The sequence below is a fragment of the Microtus ochrogaster genome, unplaced genomic scaffold (assembly GCF_000317375.1).
Source record: "Microtus ochrogaster isolate Prairie Vole_2 unplaced genomic scaffold, MicOch1.0 UNK169, whole genome shotgun sequence".
In the NCBI taxonomy this organism is placed as follows: Eukaryota; Metazoa; Chordata; class Mammalia; order Rodentia; family Cricetidae; genus Microtus; species Microtus ochrogaster.
In genome coordinates, this window is record NW_004949267.1 from 63,896 (window position 1) to 86,759 (window position 22,864).

At 37.2% G+C, this 22,864-nt stretch overlaps 2 protein-coding genes and 1 long non-coding RNA gene across 10 annotated transcripts in view; 2 read left to right on the top strand and 1 right to left on the bottom strand.

Annotated features, from left to right (window-relative positions):
• The window catches only part of Fam133a (family with sequence similarity 133 member A), a 40,219-nt gene extending 32,431 nt beyond the window's left edge, over positions 1 to 7,788 (bottom strand). For 3 of the 8 annotated variants that reach the window (XM_026778462.1, XM_005372058.3, XM_005372062.3), the window contains exons 1-3: positions 7,109 to 7,477; positions 6,894 to 6,944; positions 3,506 to 3,541 (exon numbers count right to left, since the gene is read on the bottom strand). The gene's annotated coding sequence lies outside the window, so the exon portion shown is untranslated. Of the gene's footprint in view, positions 1 to 3,505; positions 3,542 to 6,893; positions 6,945 to 7,108; positions 7,478 to 7,604 lie in introns of those variants that run through there. The other 5 variants (XM_005372060.3, XM_005372063.3, XM_026778461.1 and 2 more) reach the window with 4 other exon arrangements.
• Positions 7,789 to 8,065: 277 nt separating this feature from the next.
• On the top strand, positions 8,066 to 10,797 carry Nap1l3 (nucleosome assembly protein 1 like 3). The gene has a single exon (XM_005372064.3). It carries the CDS (start codon positions 8,369 to 8,371, stop codon positions 10,007 to 10,009), a length of 1,641 nt encoding a protein of 546 aa, XP_005372121.1. The 5' UTR covers positions 8,066 to 8,368; the 3' UTR covers positions 10,010 to 10,797.
• A 212-nt stretch (positions 10,798 to 11,009) lies between these two features.
• On the top strand, positions 11,010 to 13,369 carry LOC106144482. Its single transcript, XR_003376790.1, has 4 exons — positions 11,010 to 11,027; positions 11,242 to 11,282; positions 11,445 to 11,528; positions 13,174 to 13,369. It is a non-coding gene; the product is annotated as an uncharacterized LOC106144482 (long non-coding RNA).
• The last annotated feature ends 9,495 nt before the right edge of the window (positions 13,370 to 22,864 follow it).

Consider the following 22,864-nt stretch of genomic DNA (forward strand, 5'->3'; position numbering starts at 1 on the left):
ACAAAATGTGTAGCTTAGGAGCAGGAAATTCTTCATGATGAATGGGGACAGATTATAATGTTAAAAATTAAATTAATATTTTATTACTATTTTATTTGCATGTGCATGGTTTTTTTTTTGCTTCCATGTATGTCTGTACACCATATGTGTGCTTGGTCTCTGTGGAGATTAGAAGAGAACACAGACCCTGAGGACTGCTGTTGCAGACTGTTGTGAGCATTTATGTGGTGTTGGGAATCAACCTTGGGTCCTCTAGAAGAATAGTCAGTGCACTTAAACTCTAAACCATCTCTTCATCATTAGATATTTTATTGAACATGTGATTTGAGGTGGGTGTTGAAATGAAAAAGGACATTCTATAGGTAAATATTAGACAGGCTAACTGTTTAATGACCTTATAACTATCTGGATCAAATAATGTTATAAATAACACAACATACATTGTGTTTTGACCCTCAGGCAAATTACAGTTAGAAAGGTTTTGTCTATATATATAGATTTCTGTATTATGTCTAAAACAACAATTAGAACATATACAGAAAAAATTGATAGCAGTGTTTGAAATCGTAACAAGAAAGGTTCTGTCTACAAATTAATGATAACAAAATACAAAGCAGCAAAGACTATTCAGTCTCTATGTAATGATCCATAGGTAGTCCTCTTTTAAAGATTAAGAACAGATGCAGGAAAATGAACCGAACTGCCCAGTATCGAGAAGAGTTAGTAACGTAAGAGAACAGAAGCAAAAGTCTGGGATTTAATTGACTTCAGAATCTACCTATGAAAAATGACTTTAAGAAAATAAAATTATTATTATTATTATTATTATTATTATTATTATTATTATTATTATTATTATTATTATTATTAATCTCTCCATTTTAACTCAAAGAAAAGACTGTGTTCTCTCTCTGTGCGTGTACATATATACATATATATATGAAAATGAACAATTTTGAACAGTAAATGAATATGAATTTATTTCAATCTGCAAGGATAGCTGCACAACCATGAGACTATTTTTCCCTCAACATAGTCATATAATGAAATTAAGTGTTTCTTTCTTTTTTTGGTTTTTCGAGACAGGGTTTCTCTATGACTTTGGAGCCTGTCCTGGAACTAGCTCTGTAGACCAGGCTGGTTTCAAACTCACAGAGATCCACCTGCCTCTGCCTCCCGAGTGCTGGGATTAAAGGCGTGCGCCACCACCACCCGGCTTAAATGTTTCTTTTATTCTGCCTTTAAGTTGACAGATAATATCAACATATTATGTTCCTTATATCCAAATAAAGTATAAATTTTTGAATACGTTACTGAGGTTAAATACATATTAACACTGTACACTGCTTAAGTTATTTGACATTTTCCTCTGTCTTCAATAAATTATGTAAAATACAAATAAATTTATACTTTAAAATATATACTTTATTGGAATTACAGTAAGAATATTTTAGATGGGTGTTCTAAGGAAAAAACTTTGGATATCACTGTAAATGTATCCCTTTTATGATTTTACATTATTTTTATTATCACATTTATTTTTAACAAGAAAACAAACTATATTTTTTCATTATACATACCAATCAAAGTTCTCACTCCCTCCCCTCCTCCTATTCCCTTCAAATACCCTGCCACCCCACCCCACCCAGTCCTCAAGAGGATAATATACATTGTCCTATGGAAGGTCCAAGGCTCTCCCTACTATATCTAGGCTGAGCAAGGTATCCATGCAAAGAATGTAGCTTCCAAAAAATCCAGGACAAGCAGTAGGGATAAATCCTTGTGCCACTGCCAGTGGATGGAGAACAAAGGGTAACCGTTAACACTGTTAAAGTGAGTAAATTAATAAGCCATTACAGAAATGAGTATGTTCAAGAAATGAAATCAGTATGTTAGGAAAACAGCTGGTGTCTGTATTCACTATATCATTATTTGAAATAGGCAAGGTAGAATATTAATCTAAGTGACCATAAATTTGAGGAAAAAAATTTGGAATGCATAAAAAATTAAGTCTATTTAGCATTAAAAAAACAATAGAAATCTTGTAATTTGTGACAACAAAGATGAGCATGTAGGACATTATGTTTAGTGAAGTTAACAGAAACATACACAGAAACCTGGCCTAGAAATGTGAACAGATGATCTAGCAGTTATGGTCTAGCTAGTGTAAAATGCATATGTAAAAATATATACATATATATGTATCATCTTATCTGCTACATATATATAATTGTACTTTAAAATTCTTTTAAATTATCATTATATCAATGATCTTGATATTGATATATCAAAACCTGTCTATACACCACATTCACTTCATTTGTATACTTTATAAAGAAATAAGAATGAAGTACAATATTATAATGAAAATTATTTTGTGAAATAACAAATTATAATTTTACTATTAGTTTTCAATCATAGATTATATTATCTTAAATTTATTTGTATTTCAATTGCAACAAACAAAGGCCTCTGGATTAAGAAAGCAAAGGTATTATTTACGCTCCTGAAAACCACAAAATACTATTTCTATAGTTATGCTGTATATATGTATACACTGGCAACTCCATAAACCAACTTGTCTTTTATGTTTATTTGCTCTCTAGGTTTATGATATTGCTGTCTGTTTCTGTCTCTCAAACATTTGAAGAATAAATGAAAGGTCCATTATGAAATTTTGCAGTTTAATTCTCTCCATTATAATGAAATTCTGTTATCCCACACTGGCTCTTATCCTCTCCTGAATGTATCTAATAAATGTATGTCTATCAATTTGGGAATTAAAACCAGTAGAAACCATAACACAATGGTTCATCATAGAAGCACATATATTCAGACAAATAATGATTGACAATTGTGCACATTCATATAAATGGAGAAAGGAAAGTTTCCTGAATTTGAACCAGTTATGTATATCTTTATGAAAAATATTAAAATGATTTCAATCCATATATTTTTGTCACACATCAAAACATCAGCCTTAGTATCAAGCTTAAAAGCATTAAATTTAGAGAAAAAAATGATGAAGAATAGTATCTGTGACTTTGGATGACACATGGTATTTGGAAGAAATATTACTTGGACTTCATTTTAATTGTAAAAAGAGCTTCTCCTTTCTGAAAACTATTAAAGGCAATGTTGAGAGAAGATAAAATAAGTTCACACTTTATTTTCTAACCTTTTAGTTGATGAAGGACTCACGTAGACATTATAGATGATCACTCAAAGAATAATAGCAATGTAAGTAACACTTATTTTTAAATAGGGAAAATATGAGTACACACTTCACAGAACATATGTAATTGGCAAATCAGCATATGAAAAGATGCCCAACATCAGTAGTCATTAGCAAGATGCAAATAAGAACCACAAAACTATGCTACCACATACCTATCAAGATGTTATATTTAAAAACCCTGAACACAGCAAATATTCTTACTGTTGGTAGAGTTGAAAATAACCTATTTGAGAAATAGATTTCTTATGAAGGCAAAAATATACCTACCATTTGATCCAGCCATTCCAAACCTAGGAATGTTTTCTAAAAGAAACAAAAATATATATCGTTGTTCATATAGATACTTGTTCACAAAGGAATCATAGCAACTTTATTCACACACTTAAACTTACACAGATGAATAAGAATAAATTAGTGTTCTTACACAAAATATACCACTACTCAGTAAAAAAAATAGGAAAAGCACTCTTGATACATACAAAGTGGATACATTTTGAAATATTTGTGCTCGAGAATAAATACAGGCAAAAAGTGATGAATTTTCAATGATAATGTTGATTTACAATAGCAAAAAAATGAAAATTAGTGTATAGGACCCTAAAATATATTAATTGTTATAAAACAACAGAGGGAGGAATCATAGATATGTACATGTGTGAGAAAAATTTTGGTATAACAAAAAAAATCTATCTGAGTGTCAGAGATGATGTCAATTATATATAGATTTATTAAAGTTTGTTGTGTACATTGTATTTTAATAGTTTTTTAAAATAGGGAATGGGATACTAGATTAGTTAGGTAACACTGTCAGGATGATTTTTCATCCCAAAATGACACAACAATAAAAAAAATGAACTGGTCTCTGTAGCAAGGCTCAGTGGGTAAAAATGTTTACCATGCTAACCTGGACACATGATAGAATGAGAGAACCAACTCCTCAAATTTGTATTCTAACTTCCATATGCACTTCCAGGTATTACACACACACACACACACACACACACACACATACTAATACACACATGTGTACACGTTCACACACATACAATTTACACAATTTTAATTTAAAAGCTTAAAAGTAATAAGCTGCTTATGCATTGTCTTATAGATATTTGTAATTGAACAAACACTGACACACTTGCCAGTGTGTGTGTGTGTGTGTGTGTGTGTGTGTGTGTGTGTGTGTGAGAGAGAGAGAGAGAGAGAGAGAGAGAGAGAGAGAGAGATAACAATACAAGGGTCTGTGCATATATTCTTATCAGAAAAGTTATAAACAGTTCTCAAAGAGTTATGTACAACCTGTGTAACTAACAATTTCTGTGATAAACATTATCTACTCTAAAGAATGTAATTTAGTATTAGATAAACAATAACAAGATAAAAGAACAGACAGAGCACTCATTGTGTAAGCAGTTTATACATTATCTTCTGATGAAAATTAGGCACATAATGTTTTGGAACTAAAGCATGTATATATAGTAGAAAATATATGGTGTACTTATACTGCTTACTTGAATTACATGAAGAAATGTGTGTATGAATTTAATTATATCAAATAAATAATACATCAAAATGTTATATAATACCTAAGGAAGAAAGTACATGAAAGAGTACTATGATTAGAAACTGTCATCTAATTTCAAAACTCAAAGATTATAGAAAAAAATCATAAAATCATAAAATTCATAAATTTTATTTTGTATGACTTTTTATATGTTTCTTTCCCATCAAAGAATTTACAAAATATGTATGTGAATAGGAATTCATAATTTAAAATTATAAAAATCTTCTAAATATATACTTTATACTTAACCCTATAAAAGAGATTTATATGGCATTTATAGCAATGATATTTTCTAAAATATTCATGGTTTCATTAGTTCAATGCCAAAGTCACTTTACCTTTTGGGTTCAACATGGATTAATTTTTTTTAACTTAGTTGGGAAGAAGCAGATAATAAATTATTGCTAAATGGAAAATAAACTATGAAAAGATATTCAATCTTACTACTAATCTAAGAAATGATGTTTATAGCATTGAAAAATCATTACAAAATATTACTTAAATGAGAATAGTAGTAATCTCTGGAAATATCTTGAGTTACATCTGATTTATTATTTGTATTTAATATACCAACTTATTTTAATCAACATGTAATTTCAAAAAATACAAATTGACCTTAAAAGTCCCATAGTATTGAAACAAATCTGGGATACACAGAAAATTTGAGGCCATCATGGGATTCATAGTGTGACGAGATAAAAACAACAACAAAAAATTTGCTCTCTTGCATTATTTTCTGAAAATTGTGTTCAATAAAAAAAAGAACAGAATGTAGAAATTGATCCAATTGACTCAGCTTACATGGTACATAAACATATTCAATAGGTACAGATGAAAGGATTACTAAATAAGTATTTCAAAAAGTAATAGGTAGCTACCAATATAAAAATTTAAATATCTATGGTTATATTTACAGGTCAGTGATAAAGTGCCCTAGCATGTGTGATTCTCGTATTCCAGACCCTCTTCAGGAAAATAAACAAATCTAGATCTTAACTCAAAACTGACTCAGAAAATATTAATCTCTGATGGTACAGAAGTTATCATGTAAATTACACTATTAAATTAATATAAAATATTAAAATATAAGTATCTTTATTTTAGAAGTGTCTATTACTGTAACTACAGATAAATGGAAGTACAATATTTATCATGCAGGCCATTGCATTGAATTATTATTTACATAGTGTGTGTTATCAATAAAATTACAAAACAAAAAGTAAAAGGTAAGCATTCATTACTAATATACCTGTCACAGGAAAGACACAGGCATAATTGGTTGAATACTAAAATGGATGAACTCTAATACCTTTTATATTTTAATAATCTTCATGGACATTTGCAACTGGTACAAAATGATTAAATAACCATAAGACTTAGTTCATATTCCAATATCTAGGAATACATACTATGTAAATGTTCTGAAGTATATACTAATTCATACTACAGATACTCAGGACATATACATATATTGTACCCACAAAATGACTCTGATTAAATAGTTCAAGACAATTATAGTGAAATATAGATCTATTTAAAAATAAAGAATTGATTATTTCCTATGAAAATATAGCCATAAATCAGCAAATTACTAACCATCATATGATTTCACACAGATAAAAGAATATACATAAAGAAACTAGTGTATACAAGGATAAGAAAACTTCTGGAAGGAAATGCATCAACATATTAAAATGTTTATCATTTGGTTGTTATAATTAAAGGTTCACTATCATCAGAATATTCTATACTGAATATTAATCTTTAAAATGCACATATAATTTGACAGCTACAGATAAATACAAGTTTATTTTCAAACCAATTTCTTAACTTAAAAATAAGTGACTAAATGAAAAACACAAACTCTGTCATGAAAAGTACGGCACAAAAGCTTGTCACCATTTGAAATTAATAATGGAGTATATTTTTTATTTTAACATGACACTTATAGACTATGATCAAGTTTGGAGAGCACATTTTGTTAAATAGGTTATTTTCTTATACGTATGCCAAGCCAGCTCTGTAAAATTTTATTTAAGTAAAATGTGCAATTCTGATCATTCATAAAAAAGGGTGCTAATACGTCCTTACCTTTCAACGGAAAGTGAACACTGGTCTTTTTGGTTGTAGCAGAACTGAATCCTGTAAATAAAAATAGCAAATATCTGTTTTTAAACTTCATTTAGCAAAAGTTTGTTTACATATTGCTAGACTTGTAAATCATCCTTTTAATATGGATACAATTTCAAATTAGAAGGAAATTGGTGACAGATGACTTGTTAAACGCTTACAGATGATGCACTTACGTTATAACAACCCCCACCTCCCATCCTGCTGTTCTTGGAATTGAAACCTGCTGCACAAAAGTCTGAAACAAATCCTCTGCTTAAAAAAAAAAAAATACCACCTTACATTTTAACCCCCTTTGTTTTATCTATATTTATACGGCAAGCATTGGAAAGGACTACGTGGCAATTTAGTAATAAACGCCAGTTTAAAACAGAAATACGATTTTAAAAAAATGGTGTGACTGACTCACGGCAACATGGGTTCGCAAACCTTGTAGATGGATATAAACCAGATAAACCAGGCTTGCCAAACATCACAGACAGCACTTATTAAATCTGCTACGTGGAACGCAATATGCCTGCTGTCTGGCCCCTCCCCCCTCTGACAATAAACGACTCCCCCCTTTTCCAGTGTGAAAACACATGCTCATAGAATATTTGTTTGCGTGTCCCTCCCCCCCAATCAGTCACACTATGCAATGACGACACTTAGAGGTTTGTTTTTTTTTTTTACATTAACAGTTCGCGGTGTGTGGAGGCCTTGTCCAACCAAACAGGAATTCTGGGCTGCTGAGTTAAAGGGATTCGTTTTTTTCCGTTGCTAGGAACTATCGCTGGAATTTTTACCTCATGTCTACGACTTTTTTTTTTTTATTTTTTTTTTCTCTCCCTTTGAATTAAAAACCACATGAGAGAATTTTGTTAGGAAAGAGAGACCCGGTGGGGGGGGGGAGGGGGGAGATCGTTCCTTAGCTACCAAGGAGTATCTGGGAAGGTGGGAGGAGCCAGGAGAAAGAGCGGTGGTCTTAGGCCATTCGTTGGTCGTAACGCTAGTCAATCAAACCTGTTCAGCAAATGAGGAGCGACTACAGACATCCGGGGAACGAAATTAACGGGAGGGGTGTCAGCAAAGGGAGGGGCTCTCCATCCTAACCCAGAAACCCATTCTGCGTTCGGTACTGCGCCATTCGACTGCAGCACGTCTTGGCCCCGGTTTATTGCGGCTGAACAGTCCTTGTCGCCAAGGTTCCCGGCCGGCTTCCGCTGCCGCGGCTTCCTGCGTGCCGCCGTCGTGGCCCCGCCCCGGCCGCGCCACCGCCGCTGTCACTGCAGTCCTTGTCGCTGCCGGTAGTCTGTCGCTTGTCGCCGCCGCCGCCGCCGCCGCCGCCGCCAGGGCCTTCGCAGCCGCCTTCAGAGCGTCCGTGAGTCATTTCTGCCCATCTCTGGGTGTGCGATATCTGTTGTCACCACTTTAAAGAGGTGTGCGGGACTAGCAGCATGGCAGAAGCGGATCCTAAAATGATCACAGAACCTGCCGCCCATGGGGTTGCTGAAGAGGTGATGGCTAGCTCAGCTAGTGATTCTGGGGAAGAATCTGACAGCAATAGCTCTAGCAGTACCTCTAGTTGCAGCAGCAGCAGCAGCAACAGCAGCAGCAGCAGCAGCAGCAGCAGCAGTAGCAGCAGCGGCAGCAGTAGCAGTAGTAGCAGCAGCAGTGGCAGTCAAGTATACCGAAAGAAGAGGGTACCTGAGCCTTCCAGAAGGGCCCAGCGGCATCCCTCCGGGAAATATTTTATGGATAAGCTGCCTCAGGCAGTGAGAAATCGGGTGCAGGCACTCCGAAATATTCAGGATGAGTGTGACAAGGTAGACACCTTGTTTTTAAGGGCAATTCATGATCTTGAAAGAAAATATGCTGAGCTCAATAAGCCTCTTTATGATAAGCGTTTTCAGATCATAAATGCAGAATATGAGCCTACAGAAGAAGAATGTGAGTGGAATTCAGACGAAGAGTTCAGTGGCGATGAGGAAATGCAGGATGACACACCTAATGAAATGCCACCCTTAGAGGGTGAGGAAGAAGAAGAAAAAACTGAAGTAAATGAAGAAGAAAAGGATGTTCCAAAAGAGGTTCCTGTGGCAAAAGTTGAAGAAAACAAAGCTCCTGAAGAAATTCCTGAGGTGAAAACTGAAGAAAAAGAAATTCCAAAAGAAGTACCTGAAGAAGAACTTCCAGAAAAGGAAGCCACTGAAGAAATTCTTGACGTAAAGGCTGACGAAAAGGAAGCCTCTGAAGAAATTCCTGAGGTAAACTTTGAAGAAAAGGCAGACTCTACAGATTATATAGAGATAACTCCTGAAGAAAAAGAAGACCCCAAAGAAGTTCCCCAGGCAAATGCAGAAAACAAGGATCAGCCTACAGAAGAATCTAAAGCAAGGGCTCCAGTAAGAGAGGCTCAAAAAAGAGTTCCTGAGACAAGGCCTGAAGAAGGAGGTAATGTTAAAAGGGCTCGAAAGAGAAAACCTAAGAGAGAAGATCCTAAAGGCATTCCTGACTACTGGCTGACTGTTTTAAAGAATGTTGATAAGCTTGGGCCTATGATTCAGAAATATGATGAGCCCATTTTGAAGTTCTTATCTGATGTTAGCCTGAAGTTCTCAAATCCTGGCCAGCCTATAAGTTACACTTTTGAATTTCACTTCTTGCCTAACCCATACTTCAGAAATGAGTTCCTGGTGAAAACATACATAATAAGGTCGAAACCAGATCACTATGACCCTTTCTTTGCCTGGGGATGGGAAATTGAAGAGTGCAAAGGCTGCAAAATAGATTGGAGACGAGGAAAAGATGTTACAGTGAAAACTACCCGGAGTCGCCCAGCTGCCACTGGAGAAACTGAAGTCCAGCCAAGAGTGGTTCGTAATGCATCCTTCTTCAATTTCTTTAGTCCTCCTGAGATTCCTTTGATTGGGAAGCTGGAACCAAGAGAAGATGCTATACTTGATGAGGACTTTGAAATTGGTCAAATTTTGCATGATAATGTTATCTTGAAATCAATCTTTTATTTCACAGGAGAAATCAATGATCCCTATTACCATGATGTCAGGGATTATGGAAACAGGAAGTACTACAAGTGAAAAAGGCAACCTGAACGATTTTTCAAGAACATTAAAAAGTCAAGCAAGCAGAAGTGAAACAGATTTACCTAACCTTGTAAAAGACAAAACTTGCCCTATAATCTGAACACGATTGCTTCTTATAGTCTGGTGTTTTCCTTTTTCCTGGTACTGTCTTAAAATAGTGTCTTATGCATCTGTTATTCTACCTTGCCTGTTGTAATATTCTTCAAAATAGGTAAACTACTGTTAATTTTCCAAAGCATGTTTTGTTTGGTGCTACAGTGTTGGTTTTGTGAACTCGTTTTGTCATGTTTCTATTAGATTGTATCTGTGCAAATCATCAAACTTGTTAGACAAATTCTTGCCTGAAAAAGCAAAACTTTAAATGTCAATGTATATGTGTGTTCTCTTTCTTTTTTTCAGCACAGAAGATTAAGGACTTAAATCTGCTTGCACTAGTTGTGCCTTCATTACTTTGCCATAGAAATGTAGTAATAATACTAGCAAAAACATTCTATTGTGAAATGTAATTGCTTGAAAAAATATATTTAAAATTATCTGTCAGTACCAAATTAGTTTCTTTATGTGACATATTGTTCTATGAGAAAAAGTATTATTTATGATTAAGGTGTTGAATATAGTATTTTAAAAAGTTGCATCATTGTATACTGTGTAATTGAAAACTAATGAAACCATATTTTTATTTTAATGTGTTCTACTTTGCCTTTTGTTACATTATTTGATAATTTTTTATGTTCTTTTATTGCACCCTAAAATAAATGTCAAATAAATGCCATGCTATGAAATCTTGCCATTTCTCTTAATTATAAAATTTGTTTATCATAAAAAGTATAGGATACTGAGCTTTTGACTGTTTAATAAACATATGATTATTAACATTGTGATATATTTCCTAGATCATAATTCTTCAACTGGAAGATATCAATGGAGATATTGGAGAGGAATGGGACAAGAGAAGGAGGAGATCATGGGAGGAAGAAGAGAAAAGTGGAAGTAGATAAGGGAGAGAAAAAGGGTGAGAAAGAAGTAATTGGGAGGAAGAGGGGAAAGAGATATGTGTGTAGGGAAGGGGAAGGGAATGAAGTAGGGGAGGGAACAGTTGGGAGGAGATGAGGGAAAGTATCTCACCCAGAAAGATATGAGTTAATGGTTTCAGATGCCCAGTACCTGCTCTATCGTTGATCTGGAGGAGGTCACCGCTATCATGACTTTTGTTTTTTTTTTCATAGGTGAAATCATTTTTCATCTGTACATCACAGCTGGTCTCAAGGTAATCACATCCTGGAATTTGGGGTTGAGTCTAGCAAGAGGACTAGGTTCCTTAAGTTCAGATTTATCAAAGTGCTCTGTACTGGGTATAAAGAGAATAGAGATGTAATAAGCACTGGATGTAATAAATTACCTTATTTCACATTTCTGTTTCTCCATACAGATGTTTTCCTTCAAGATGATAGGAAATGTCTGATGGAAAGAAGACAGGATTATAGAATTTCTGGAACTTTGAGCATAAAATTTGGTAATGATCATCCTAGACCCTACCATGTTTCTATGTGTTTACTTTTTCATTATGAAAAATACAGAGAAAAAGTGCTAAACTTTAGTAAGAGTTTTAAAAAAGATGTTCCATTCCAGGTAGAAGTTTGTAAGGTTCTGTTATAAAGATTGCCTAGCAGCTATAAAATGTATCTACTTTGGCAATCAGTATACCCCTAGAAGGCATATTATATAGCTCAATATCTTTCTTTTATTCTTGCTTAATAACAATTTTCTATCCCATGTACGTAAAAAGAAAAATATGTGTAACCCATGACATGTATATATTACTAATCAAATATACTTAGGTCTTTAAGTTCTGATATAAATATCAAGAAACATTTTTTATTTTCACAGTACTGTTAGGCAGCCAAGAATGCCCCTTTTAATCGAGATTTTTGCACTTGTCAAGAGTTCTTAGAACATGGGTGACCTATCCTCAGATGAGCACCCAAGAGGTATTTATAATCAGCACTTAGGTCAGTTATGGGTCTTTACACTAACTGTTATGCAATGCAGAAAGAAGCTATTCTGACCAAAGTTGAAAGCAGCATAAGTCTATGGGAATAGAAAATATTTATAATGCAGTTTGTCAGCTTGCCAAGTTAGCATGTGCATATGGAGAGCACTAATAAAACTTGGAGTTATTAAAATCAAAAATCAGAAAAGCAATCTTGAAGATGGGAGGAGGATGGGGAGAAGATATTGGGGAGAATTGGAGAGTGGTGGTAATAGATGGCTATGGTTAAAACATGTATCAATATATAGAACTTTCAAATAATATAAAAGGATTTTTAAAAAAGAATTTATAGGACGCATTTACTTATATGGTAGAACCAAAATGAAGACTAATAAACAAATATAATATGCCTTGTTCTGTGGCTTCATAGGTTGCCAAAGTGACTATATTGTGTAACTGCTAGGTAACACCTATGGCTGAACCTTTAAAAATTTACCTGGAATTAACATCCTTCTTAGAAAACTTATTAAAGTATAGCACTTTTTCTCTGTGTTTTTTCACATTGAAAAAGTAAACACACAGAAACAGATTAGAGTATAATATGACTGGCTTGTAAATGGTGTTTTGTTCTCCCAGTTATTGACTCAAACACAAAGGTGAATTACACTGAATAGGTATAAGAGAAATTGCCAGGAGTTTCCTACTACTTCTGTAACTTGTAAGTATAGAGATTGTGGAAGGGATGAAAAGGTGTGTAACAGTAACATTAAGATTCCTGAAACACAAGCTGTCTCCAGGATGCTTTCTCTCCTTGGGAAGATTATGAACAGCAGAAAATCCTATTAGCCTGCAACATCCATTAGCTTGCATTTATCTTTTGCAACTCATAAGCCAATGGATGTTATAAAAATAAATCTCCCGAGAATGAAGCCACTGTGAGAAACAATGAGCAAAGTCTTCCATGCCTTTCTTATGTTCTTTGTTCTTTTTTGCTGTCATTCAATGCTGAAACCAAGTGCCCAATTACATGCTGCCAAACTGAACAAGAGAGTGGCCTCTGCCACTTCATCCTTTAACTCTTTCTCAACAGTTAATGCCATCTGCTTTATGATGGCGGAGCATCTAATCCACCTTGGTCAATCTAAACATTTGCTGTTTTCTTTAACAGGCCAGGATGAGATGACGAGAGACTGGCTACAGTAGCAGCAGCAGCAGCAAAGTTTGCTAAAGAAGTCATAGAAGAGCACTTAGAAGTTGTATGCAGAAGGGTCAGGAATTCAACGTTATACTTGGCCACAGCAAGTTATGGAGACTAGCCTGGGGAACTTGCATACCTGTCTCAAAAATAAATGGGGACTGGAGATGAGGTTAAGAACATTCGCTGCTGTTTCAGAGGATGTGGGTTCTGTTCCCATCAACCATATGCCTCTTCACAAACTTTTTTTAGTTCCAAGGGGTTCTGTGCTTTCTTCTGGCCTTTGGAACTAAGAATGCATGATGTGCACATACATAAATGCAGTCAAATACTATACTCATGAATTTATTTTAAATCTTTAAAATAATTAAAAATAATTAGTAAATAATGATTGAAGAATTGAGCTAAGTGAAAAAAATATTAGCACAATCCATAGTAATGCCCAACAGGACTCACACTGGCCATATGGGTATATTTTCACTTAAGATGCTGTGGGGCATGCATTGGGAAAAATAAAATTGGAGTTGAATTTACTCAAGAATTATAGGAGCTGGGAAATACATATATGTATTTATATAAATATACATGAATATGTATACATATATATATGCATATATACACAGTCTCATTTGAGCTGTTTAAAACCACCATATATAATGGTGCAGTATTAATTATAATTTATTAACTATTAAACAATTATAAATAATATAAGTACTGGGTGGGGTTTGCTGTTATGACAGATTAAAAAACTAAATATCCTGAAATTGATGGGGATTTAGATTTTGAGAGGATTAGTAAATTTGAGAAACCAGTGGCAAAAATTAAAAACATTATTAGTACAGAAATTGTTCAACTATACATTTATGTTGCACCTGAATGTAAACAGAGACTGCTCATTCATTTTCAGGCTGCCCCGACCCAAATAATCACACAAACTTTATTGATTACAACTGTGTTTTGCTGCTAATAGCTTAGGTGTATTCCTAGATAGTCATGAAGGAGGCAGACACTGGAAAATTAACCAGTAGGCCACAACCTTGTGGTGATACATAGATCAATAAAAATGGGTTAATTTAAGATGTAAAAGTTAGTTAATAAAAAGCCTGAGCTAATATATCAAGCTGTGTTTTAATTAATATAGTTTTTTTGTGATTATTTGGGTGTGGGCAGCCAGGAAACAAAAGCAGTCTCTGTTTGCATCTGAACTTATATATTTCAAAACAAATGTGTAGCAGATCTAAGCAAATGTTATAGTGATCTTTGATCTTCAAAATATTCATAAATTGAGAATTACAAGAGTATCAGGAGACCTGAAGGAAATGAAGATTACCTTTCTCAAAACCAAGATTTTAAATGGGATGTTCAACATAAAATTAGTTTCATGTTTCTGCTCTTGAAATTTTAAGAGAACTGTGTGATAATTCATTTTCCTTGGATTTCCTTTTACTGCCTAAGCTAATACATAGCTGCAATCTAAATTATACTCTAACATGCTCCTGAGCCAGACAGTTCATGTATTTCATTTGCTGAAAACAGCAAATACAGAAGTTGAAAAAAAAACTTGTTAAAGTGTACTATAAATGTTGAAAGGATCTTTTCCAGATATCAGTTGCTAAGTAATGTATTTGTTATCTGAATCAATTATGACCAGTTGGAGCCAGTTAGAGTTCCTTGTCGAACTTAAAGATTTCTGTGAAGTAGCTCATTCCTTACCTATATGTTGCTTTCTGCTTTTCAATGAAGATAGAGTGACATTTTCTGCTAGGAACAGACACCACTCACTCAAAGACACACAGAGTCACCTAACAGACTAACACAAGGACAGACAGGAACAAACAGATTCGGAAGACAGCCTTCAAGGAGGCATAGATTCATAGTCATGCAGACAGACAGGATGAAAGACACAAAGTGTGAAGTATAGAATCCAATTTGGATTCATTCTTGGTGACTAGGAGCTAATCATTATTAGTACATATAATCTACCCACTTATTTGTAAGTCACTTCAATAAGTAGTAAAATATGGAGTTAAGTATGTTGACTGACATAACGGAATCTGAAATTACCTGGCAAGAGTGAGAAGGAAGCATTAAACATGCAACAAACCTGCTTAACAGTTTATGAGAGGAGATATGTACAGGCCTGGTGATGTCGATGTGCAGAAAGAAAGAGCTGAAGATGGCGTGTCCAACTTTTAAAGGCTGTCTAGCGCATGTGCACAGGGGGAAGACAGCTACGTCATACGCAGGTGACAGAGCTCATGCATGCATGCAAGGGCTTATGTAGCTGAGTCATATGTAGGTGATATAACCATGCCACACGTGGGTCACACATGGCCTTTTAAGGTCCTCGTGGTGGCTAGGTATTTTTGCCTGAGGACTTGTCCACACATTCATGGCACTGGAATCCAGAAATACCAACCATGCTGGTTGGCTAAAATCATAACATTCCACCCTTTTGTTTATTGTAAAAATTTGGGGAGTTTGGAGTCTTTAATAGGTGGGAATGGGGTGTCATCAGGTCTCTTATGACTGCTTCTTGCTGATTTTGTGGGCATTGTCAGGTGTCTTAAGACTGCTTTTTGCTGATTTTGTGGGAATTGGAGAGTTGAGGTGCTTAACCTAGTCCTGGGGTGGCTGATTACTTTCATGTTTTTTCCAGGCTCTGTGGAACTGGCTAGCTAGCACCTTGGACCTCACAATATTATGGAAAAGCAGAAAGTTATTTCTGGAAAAAATTTAGATCCTGGGGATTGAGGAAGGAAAGTCCCAAGTTGGAAGGTTTTTTTTTTTCAGGGGGTGGGGTGGAGGAAGGAGTTTCCCAGGGGTTCCCAAGAACAGATTTAATAAGGGAAGGATTAAATAATACTTACTCTTCGTGAGTCTGCTCCGTGTAGATAGGTCCAATTGGCTCCCTGGCATTTATGAAAAATGTTTGAAAAGAAATATATTTTAGACATGTAAAAGCTTATGATTGCCAGGCAGTGGTGGCACATGCCTTTAATCCCAGCACTCAGGAGGCAGTGGCAGGCAGATCTCTGTGAGTTCGAGGCCAGCCTGGTCTACAAGAGCTAGTTCCAGAACCAGAACCAAAAAAGCTACGGGGAAACCCTGTCTCGGAAAAAAAAAAAACAAAAACAAAAACAAAAACAAAAAAAAAAAACTTAAGATTATCGTAGTATAGTATTAGAGTAGAAAATGGTGGGGAGGAGGAAAGAATAGAAGGGGGAATTATTAGAAAGGGGAATTCCTAGACCCCTCAATGTTTTACCTGAAGCAAATCTTAAGGCGCTTGTTTTCTTTAGCATCATGGTATCACTTTAACATCCAAGAGACACTGTTGCAGTCAGTGATACACCTGTTATGTTAAAATCTGTTTTGTGAGATTTTAGAGTCTGGGGCTGTGAATGTCCTTAAATTCTTCATTGTTTCTTACCACCCAGGCATTGGGATTAAGGGTGTATGCTATCACACCTTGAAGTCACAGAGGTCAGTGTACCTCTGTCTCCCAAGTGTTGGGATTAAAGGTGTGTACCACCACACCCAACTACTCTCTTTTTTATTTTAAGAACTTTAACTTTTTTTTTTCAAGCCTGCATATATTTTAACACACTGTAAAACATTTAGAGGTTTTCTTCATCTTTGAATCCCTACTGTATATCTCTCTTTTTCTGACTACATGAGTCTTTAAGGAGAGGATTAAAGTCATGGCTTTTATGGCTGGATCCAGCCCATTCCTTAGCTTTCTAGCCTCATGGCCAAGGTATCGCTGGAACCATATTTATTGCCACAACTCTGGCAGTTCAAGGTTCCTGCCAGCAAGCAAGCTGCAGCAGTGTACTCATAAACCACACTCAAATGTTTCATAGTCAGACAGCCTGCCTGAAAGAGTCAGAGTTTGCCCTGGCAAGATGGCCTAGAAAGCCAGCATTTTAAAATGGCATAGCTTTTTTTCCTTCTATGGCTGAAAACTGAAAAGCATGTGATCAGCTTTTCATCAACACCGTTTAAGTGTTTCATGGCAGGACCTTTTCAAAGAGCCGCAAGGTTTTGCAGCTAAAGCTGAGTGAGGAGGCCTCTCTTAAATGAGAGTACTTGCTTGCCCATAGCAAGCAGAGCAGACCCGAGAAATTGCTGCCACTAAGAAAACATGCTTTACTCTATTTTTTTCCCAAGCTTTCTCGGGCTTTCTGTGGTTGCAGTTATCTATGTTGGGTGCCATTCTTTAACAGACTGACTTGCTGGGGTTCTGTCCTTTCCAATCCCCCAGCCATTTTAGTCCCGGAGAAAAATCATACAGAGGTCTCCATAAGATTATAAACTGACTGGCCCATTAGCTCAGGCTTCTTCTTAGCTCTTGTAGCTTATATTAACCCATTATTCTTATCTATGATAGCCACATGGCTCTGTAACTTTTTCAGCTGGGAAGGCCACATCCTGCTTCTTCAGTGATCTGGGCAGAGCTGGGGAAGGAATGGGCTTCCTCCCCAGAATTCTCCTGTTCACTTCACCCTGCCTCTACTTCCTGTCTGGTAGACCCACTTATACTTCCTGCCTGGCCAATCAGCGTTTATTTAAAACATGATTGACAGAATACAGGCAATTCTCCCACACCAGTTCCCTGTAATAACAACTGAGTGGTTAACTGGAAATTTAAGTATGACACTGGAGATATAGAGAAGTTGGTAAAGCAGATAGGAGAAAGAGGAAGAAGGAGAGTATATGGAGTTTTTGGTATAGGAGAGTTGAGCATGATGATGAGACTTTTACTCTTCTGGAACTGGAGAAAAAGTGGCTGATTGTGGTATCCTCTGGAACTTAAGGGAGCAGGGCCCTGCTGAGTTACTATATACAAAGAGCTTTCTTGAGCTTTAAGAGTAAAAGATTTAAGATGAGACAGGTAGATCCAATGAGAGAGTCCCTTGAGCTTGGCAGCTGTGCGAGTTCCAAGAATTACTTTAAAGGGGTCCTACCATTTAGGGGAAAGGGGTGAGAGCTGTTGGTCTGGGGGGGGGTAGTACCTGGTCTATTTTATTCAGTGGTAGGCATGGATTTGCAGATGGTTGAGGTAATGAGTAGTCAGTAAAATCCCAAAGTAGTGAGCGAAGATGGGATAACTGGAGTAAGCAGGTGATCTGCTAGGGGAGAGGATTTAGGTGAAAGGATTAAAACTGGCTGGCGATACATGAGTTAAGGGCAAGATGGAAAAGGAGCTATTTGGAAGATCTCTAAGCCTAAGAAGGGCCAGAGTGAAAATATTTACCCACTCAAGCTGAAGCTCCTGTGACATCTTAGCAAGAACATTTTTTAAGAAACTCTTAGTTCATTCTACCTTCCCTGAAGACTGAGGATGGTATAGGATATGAAAATGCCAGGGGATGTTAAGAGTTTTGATAAAGTTTGAGATATCTAGGAGGTAAACTCTGGGCCCGTATCTGACTGAAGAGATGTTGGGATTCCAAACTGGGGAATAATTTCTTAGACAAGAACATCGGAAATTGTCTAGACCCTATTGTTAGTGGTGGAGAACACTTCAATACACCCAGGCATGGTTTAAACCAAAACCAGGAGATATTTAACTCATTTGACTGTGGACATATAAGTAAAATCAGGCTGCTAGTCAGTTCCTAGAAGAAAAAGGAAGCTATAATATTTGGTCTTGGGATCTGACTTTTGACAGATTTTACAAGAAGCAGCAATAGCTTTTAAGAACTCTTAAGCCCTCAGGAATGGATTGGAGGTGAGCCTTGAAAAATGAAACAGAGCTTTGCTATTAGGATGAATTAGCTGATGTGGGTAGGACTGAATTTGCCAAGTGTCAGGAGGTGTCTGTGAGATTGTGGTCTGTACTGTATGAACCCCCTGAGGTGACTGATGTAAGTTTGGGCTCTGGAATGCTGCTATTCTAGCTGCTTGGTCAGACTGGTTATTTCCTTTGGAAATAATAGAACTGTCGGTTTGATGAGGCAGACAGTGAATAATTTTTATAGCTTTGGGAGATGGGAGGCTTTTAACATGTCCATAATGTAACCTGAGTTAGTATGGATCCTCCTCTCATCATAAGGAGCCTACACTCCTAGATAGCTGTGTGGAACAGGGTGATAAGAAAGGCATATTTGGAGTCTGTGTTAACATTTAAAGATTATCCCTTTGCTAACTGGAAGGCATGGGTAAAAGCTATAAATTCAGCCTGTTGATTAATGGTATGGGCAGAGAGTGCCTGTTCTTCCACCACCACAGTATCTGACACTATGGCATAGTCTGCTTTATGGATCCCCTCCCATAAAAAGGAGCTGCCATCTGTGTACCAGGCATAAGTAGCCTGAAACAGTTTGCTCTCCTGTATATGTGAAAGGTAGGGCAGTAGATCCTTTAAGGTTTATGTGCAGGAATGAGATGGGGAATAGTTAATGTTAGGTTGAGGTAGGAGATTTGAGATATTAAGGGGTGGGTAGCATTGGAAAGTGAGTTTGGCATCTTCTACTAGTGCCACCTGAAAGGAAAGAACTCCAGAAGGGGGTAAAGAGTGTAAGCTTTTGTAACTTAAGAGAAGGGACAGATTGTGGTGGGAGAAAACAGTGATAGGTGACCCAAAGTTTAGTTTTTTAACTCATGAATAAGAAGAACAGCAGCCACTAAAGCATGTTTGCAGGTACCCAGCCCTGAGTGGTGAGGTCCAGCTTCTTTAATAGATATGCCACAGGTGCAAAGGAAGGTCCTAGCTGGTGTCCTAGGACATCAAGGGCATGTCCCTCCTTCTTTGTTACATAGATGGAGAAAGGACACATTAAATCTGGGATATAAAGAAATGGAGCCAGTATAAGTGCTTGCTGGAGTCTCTGGAAGGGTTTAGTAATGGCATAGAGAAGGGGCTCATGCAGAAAACTGAGAGCTGCCTCGTATAAAGGGGGAGTGAGGAGAGAAAAAGGGGATCCAGGAGCGCAGGAAGCCAGCTATTCCTAGGAACAATAAAACCTCTTTTGTAGAAGAAACTGTAAGGGACTGAAATAGCTTTTTTTCTGTCTAGGGTAGTAGCCTTTTGGGTTGGGGGTAATAGTTAATCCCAAGTAAATGACCTGAGAGGTACACAGTTGAATATTAGAAGATGAGACTCTATAGCCCTTTTTGGACAGGAAATTTAAAAGAGTGGAAGTATAAGTTTTGTTAATCTGCAAAGTAAAATATCATCTACATACTATATGAGTTTAGACTTAGGGAGAGACAGTGAGAGTAGATCAGAAGCTAAAGCCTGATCAAATAGGTGTGGGCTATCCCAGAATCTTTGGGGAAGGACAGTCCAGGTGAACTGTGTGGAGAGATGACTTTTAGTGTCAGTCCAGGTGAAGGCAAAGATGTTTTTGAGACTGAGAGCTGAGAGGAATAGAGAAAAAACAAACATCCTTGAGAAGTTGGAGGTTCCTGCAGGGATTGTGGAAAGAAGTGTGTAAGGGTTAGACACTACAGGATGAAGAAGGACCACTGTGGTCTTGAACCAGGTGATAGGTTCTGTTAGGTTTTTTAACAACAAGTATAGGGGTGTTAAAAGGTGTTAAGTAACTTTTTACTTAGAAGGTCAGCGATAATAGGCTTAAGTCCCCTAAGACTCTGGAGAGAGAGAGGGGTACTGAGCTTGGGTAATGTACTTAGTAGGATCTTGTATTTGAACATTGATGGGGGAATGGTGTTTAGCAACAGAGGGGTTTTGGATGTCCCAGACTTTGAGGTCCACCTGAGAGGCCAGTAGAGGAAAAGACACATTGGAGCTGGGAAGTTTGGAGGCTAGAAGGAGAAGGACAGGAGCTGCTGGTAAGAGTCTGGGATGGAGCAAATGAGATGAAAGCTCCTCCTTTTGCTAAAAAATATCTTCCTGTAAGAGGTACTGTGTAGGTTAGCATGACTAAAAATAAATGAGTGAGACAAATACTCCTAAAAATAGTTCAGTGGTGGGGTCTGCTGAGGTAGATAAAACTATCCCCCTACCCTGACAACATGGAAACTAGAAGGAGAGGTATGGCCCCCAGAATTCTATCAGTACCGAATATGTGGCTACAGTGTCCAAGAGAAAGGAGATCGACTGTCCTGATACTGTGATGTTTACTCGTGGCTCCCTGTTACAGATGATGGTTGTAGTTGGGTCAAAGGAGCCCAGGCAGCCTGACTTGTCCATGGCCAGACCTAGAAGGTCAACTTGGGAATGTCCTGGGTTTGGTGTCTCTCCATGTACACGAGGACAATCGACTGCCCAATGTGCATGAGGACAATTGTCTGTCCAATGTGCATGAGGACAATCAACTGCCCAATGTCCTTCCCTATGACATCTTGGACAGGGTCTCATGGAGCCAAGATGAAGATTAGGGCATTCTCAGGCCTAGTGGCCATTTTTTCCACATTTGAAACATGGGCCTGGTGGTTCTTAAGCCCCAAGGGGCAAGGGAGCAGCAGGGACAGAATGAATTGGGCAGTGTGTCACCTCGGCCCATTGGGGGATCATGGCTAGCATGTGACAGTGATGATTACAGGCTTTGTAATTCCTTGCATGGTACATTTTAAAAGTAAACTCTAAAGCCTGTGGAGTCAAGGGGCCTTTCTTGAAACATCTAAGAATAGCTTTAATTTTATGGTAGCACTGAGGGAAAAAAAAATGAGTCGTGAGTAACTGTCTGCTTTCCGTAGTTTCTGGATCTAAGTTAGTATATTGTAACAGAGCTTTAGTGAGGCATTCCAAAAATGAAGAAGTCATTTCCTTCATATCCTGAACAACCTCTGAGAGCTTATTATATATAGTTTACTGAATTGAGGGCAGACTTACAGGGAGAAGTGCCAGAAGACAAGTCAAAAACTGGTCCCTAGATAATATTCTTCCTGGGGTGTTATAATCCCAGTGTGGTCCTTCTCATGGACCTCCTCTGCCCCCAGGTGTCATGTTGCATGAGTTTGGTGGACTTCATCTGCATGTAGTCTGGCCTGCTCCCAAAATTGCCTGCACTCTTTAGGAAATAGATTATTTGATGAGATCATATAAATATTATGAAAGGTGAGAGTATAAGACTGGGTATTGGAATTGCTTTATGAAAGAGGTAAAATTATACATCTAAGACCCAAGATTTGTTTTATATGGGAGAGTTCTGAGAGGGAGAAGGGGGCGTGTACCCTAACCAATCTATCTATGCTGGCTACTTCTTGCAACAGGAGAACTACAGCCAGCTTGGCTTGGCTCACAACTGGGGAACTGTAGCTGGCTTGGCTTGGTCAGAGTTGGTTTCTATAGCAGCATGTGAGCACGTGAGAGGAGGGAGAAAGGTGGGTGCTAGAGCCAAGTGACTATTGCAGCCTGGCACCAAAGAGGAGGAATGATCCAGCGGGGCTGATGGAATATTAATGGGGAGTGAGAGAGCTAAAAAGGGCAACAGAGCCTGCATGGCGCCAGTGCAAAAACAGAGAGGTAGCGAGGAAGACAGCAAGCCAGAGGGAGGGGAAGAAGTGGAAGTATCTGTTGAGGTTAGAAAGGTATGGATTCCTTAGTGGGGTTCAGAGTGGAAGCTGAAGAGGTAGCTGGCCACTGAGGTTGGAAAGGTGGGGTTTGTTAACTGAGACAAGAGAATAAGTGGAGTGTTCTTACAGCTCAAATGGCAAAGACAGAAACATGTGAGCAGGAGAACAACTTTCA

What these genes read in the sequence shown, in the direction of transcription:
- Nap1l3 (XM_005372064.3), top strand. Translation starts at nt 8,369, where the DNA reads ATGGCAGAAGCGGATCCTAAAATGATCACAGAACCTGCCGCCCATGGG.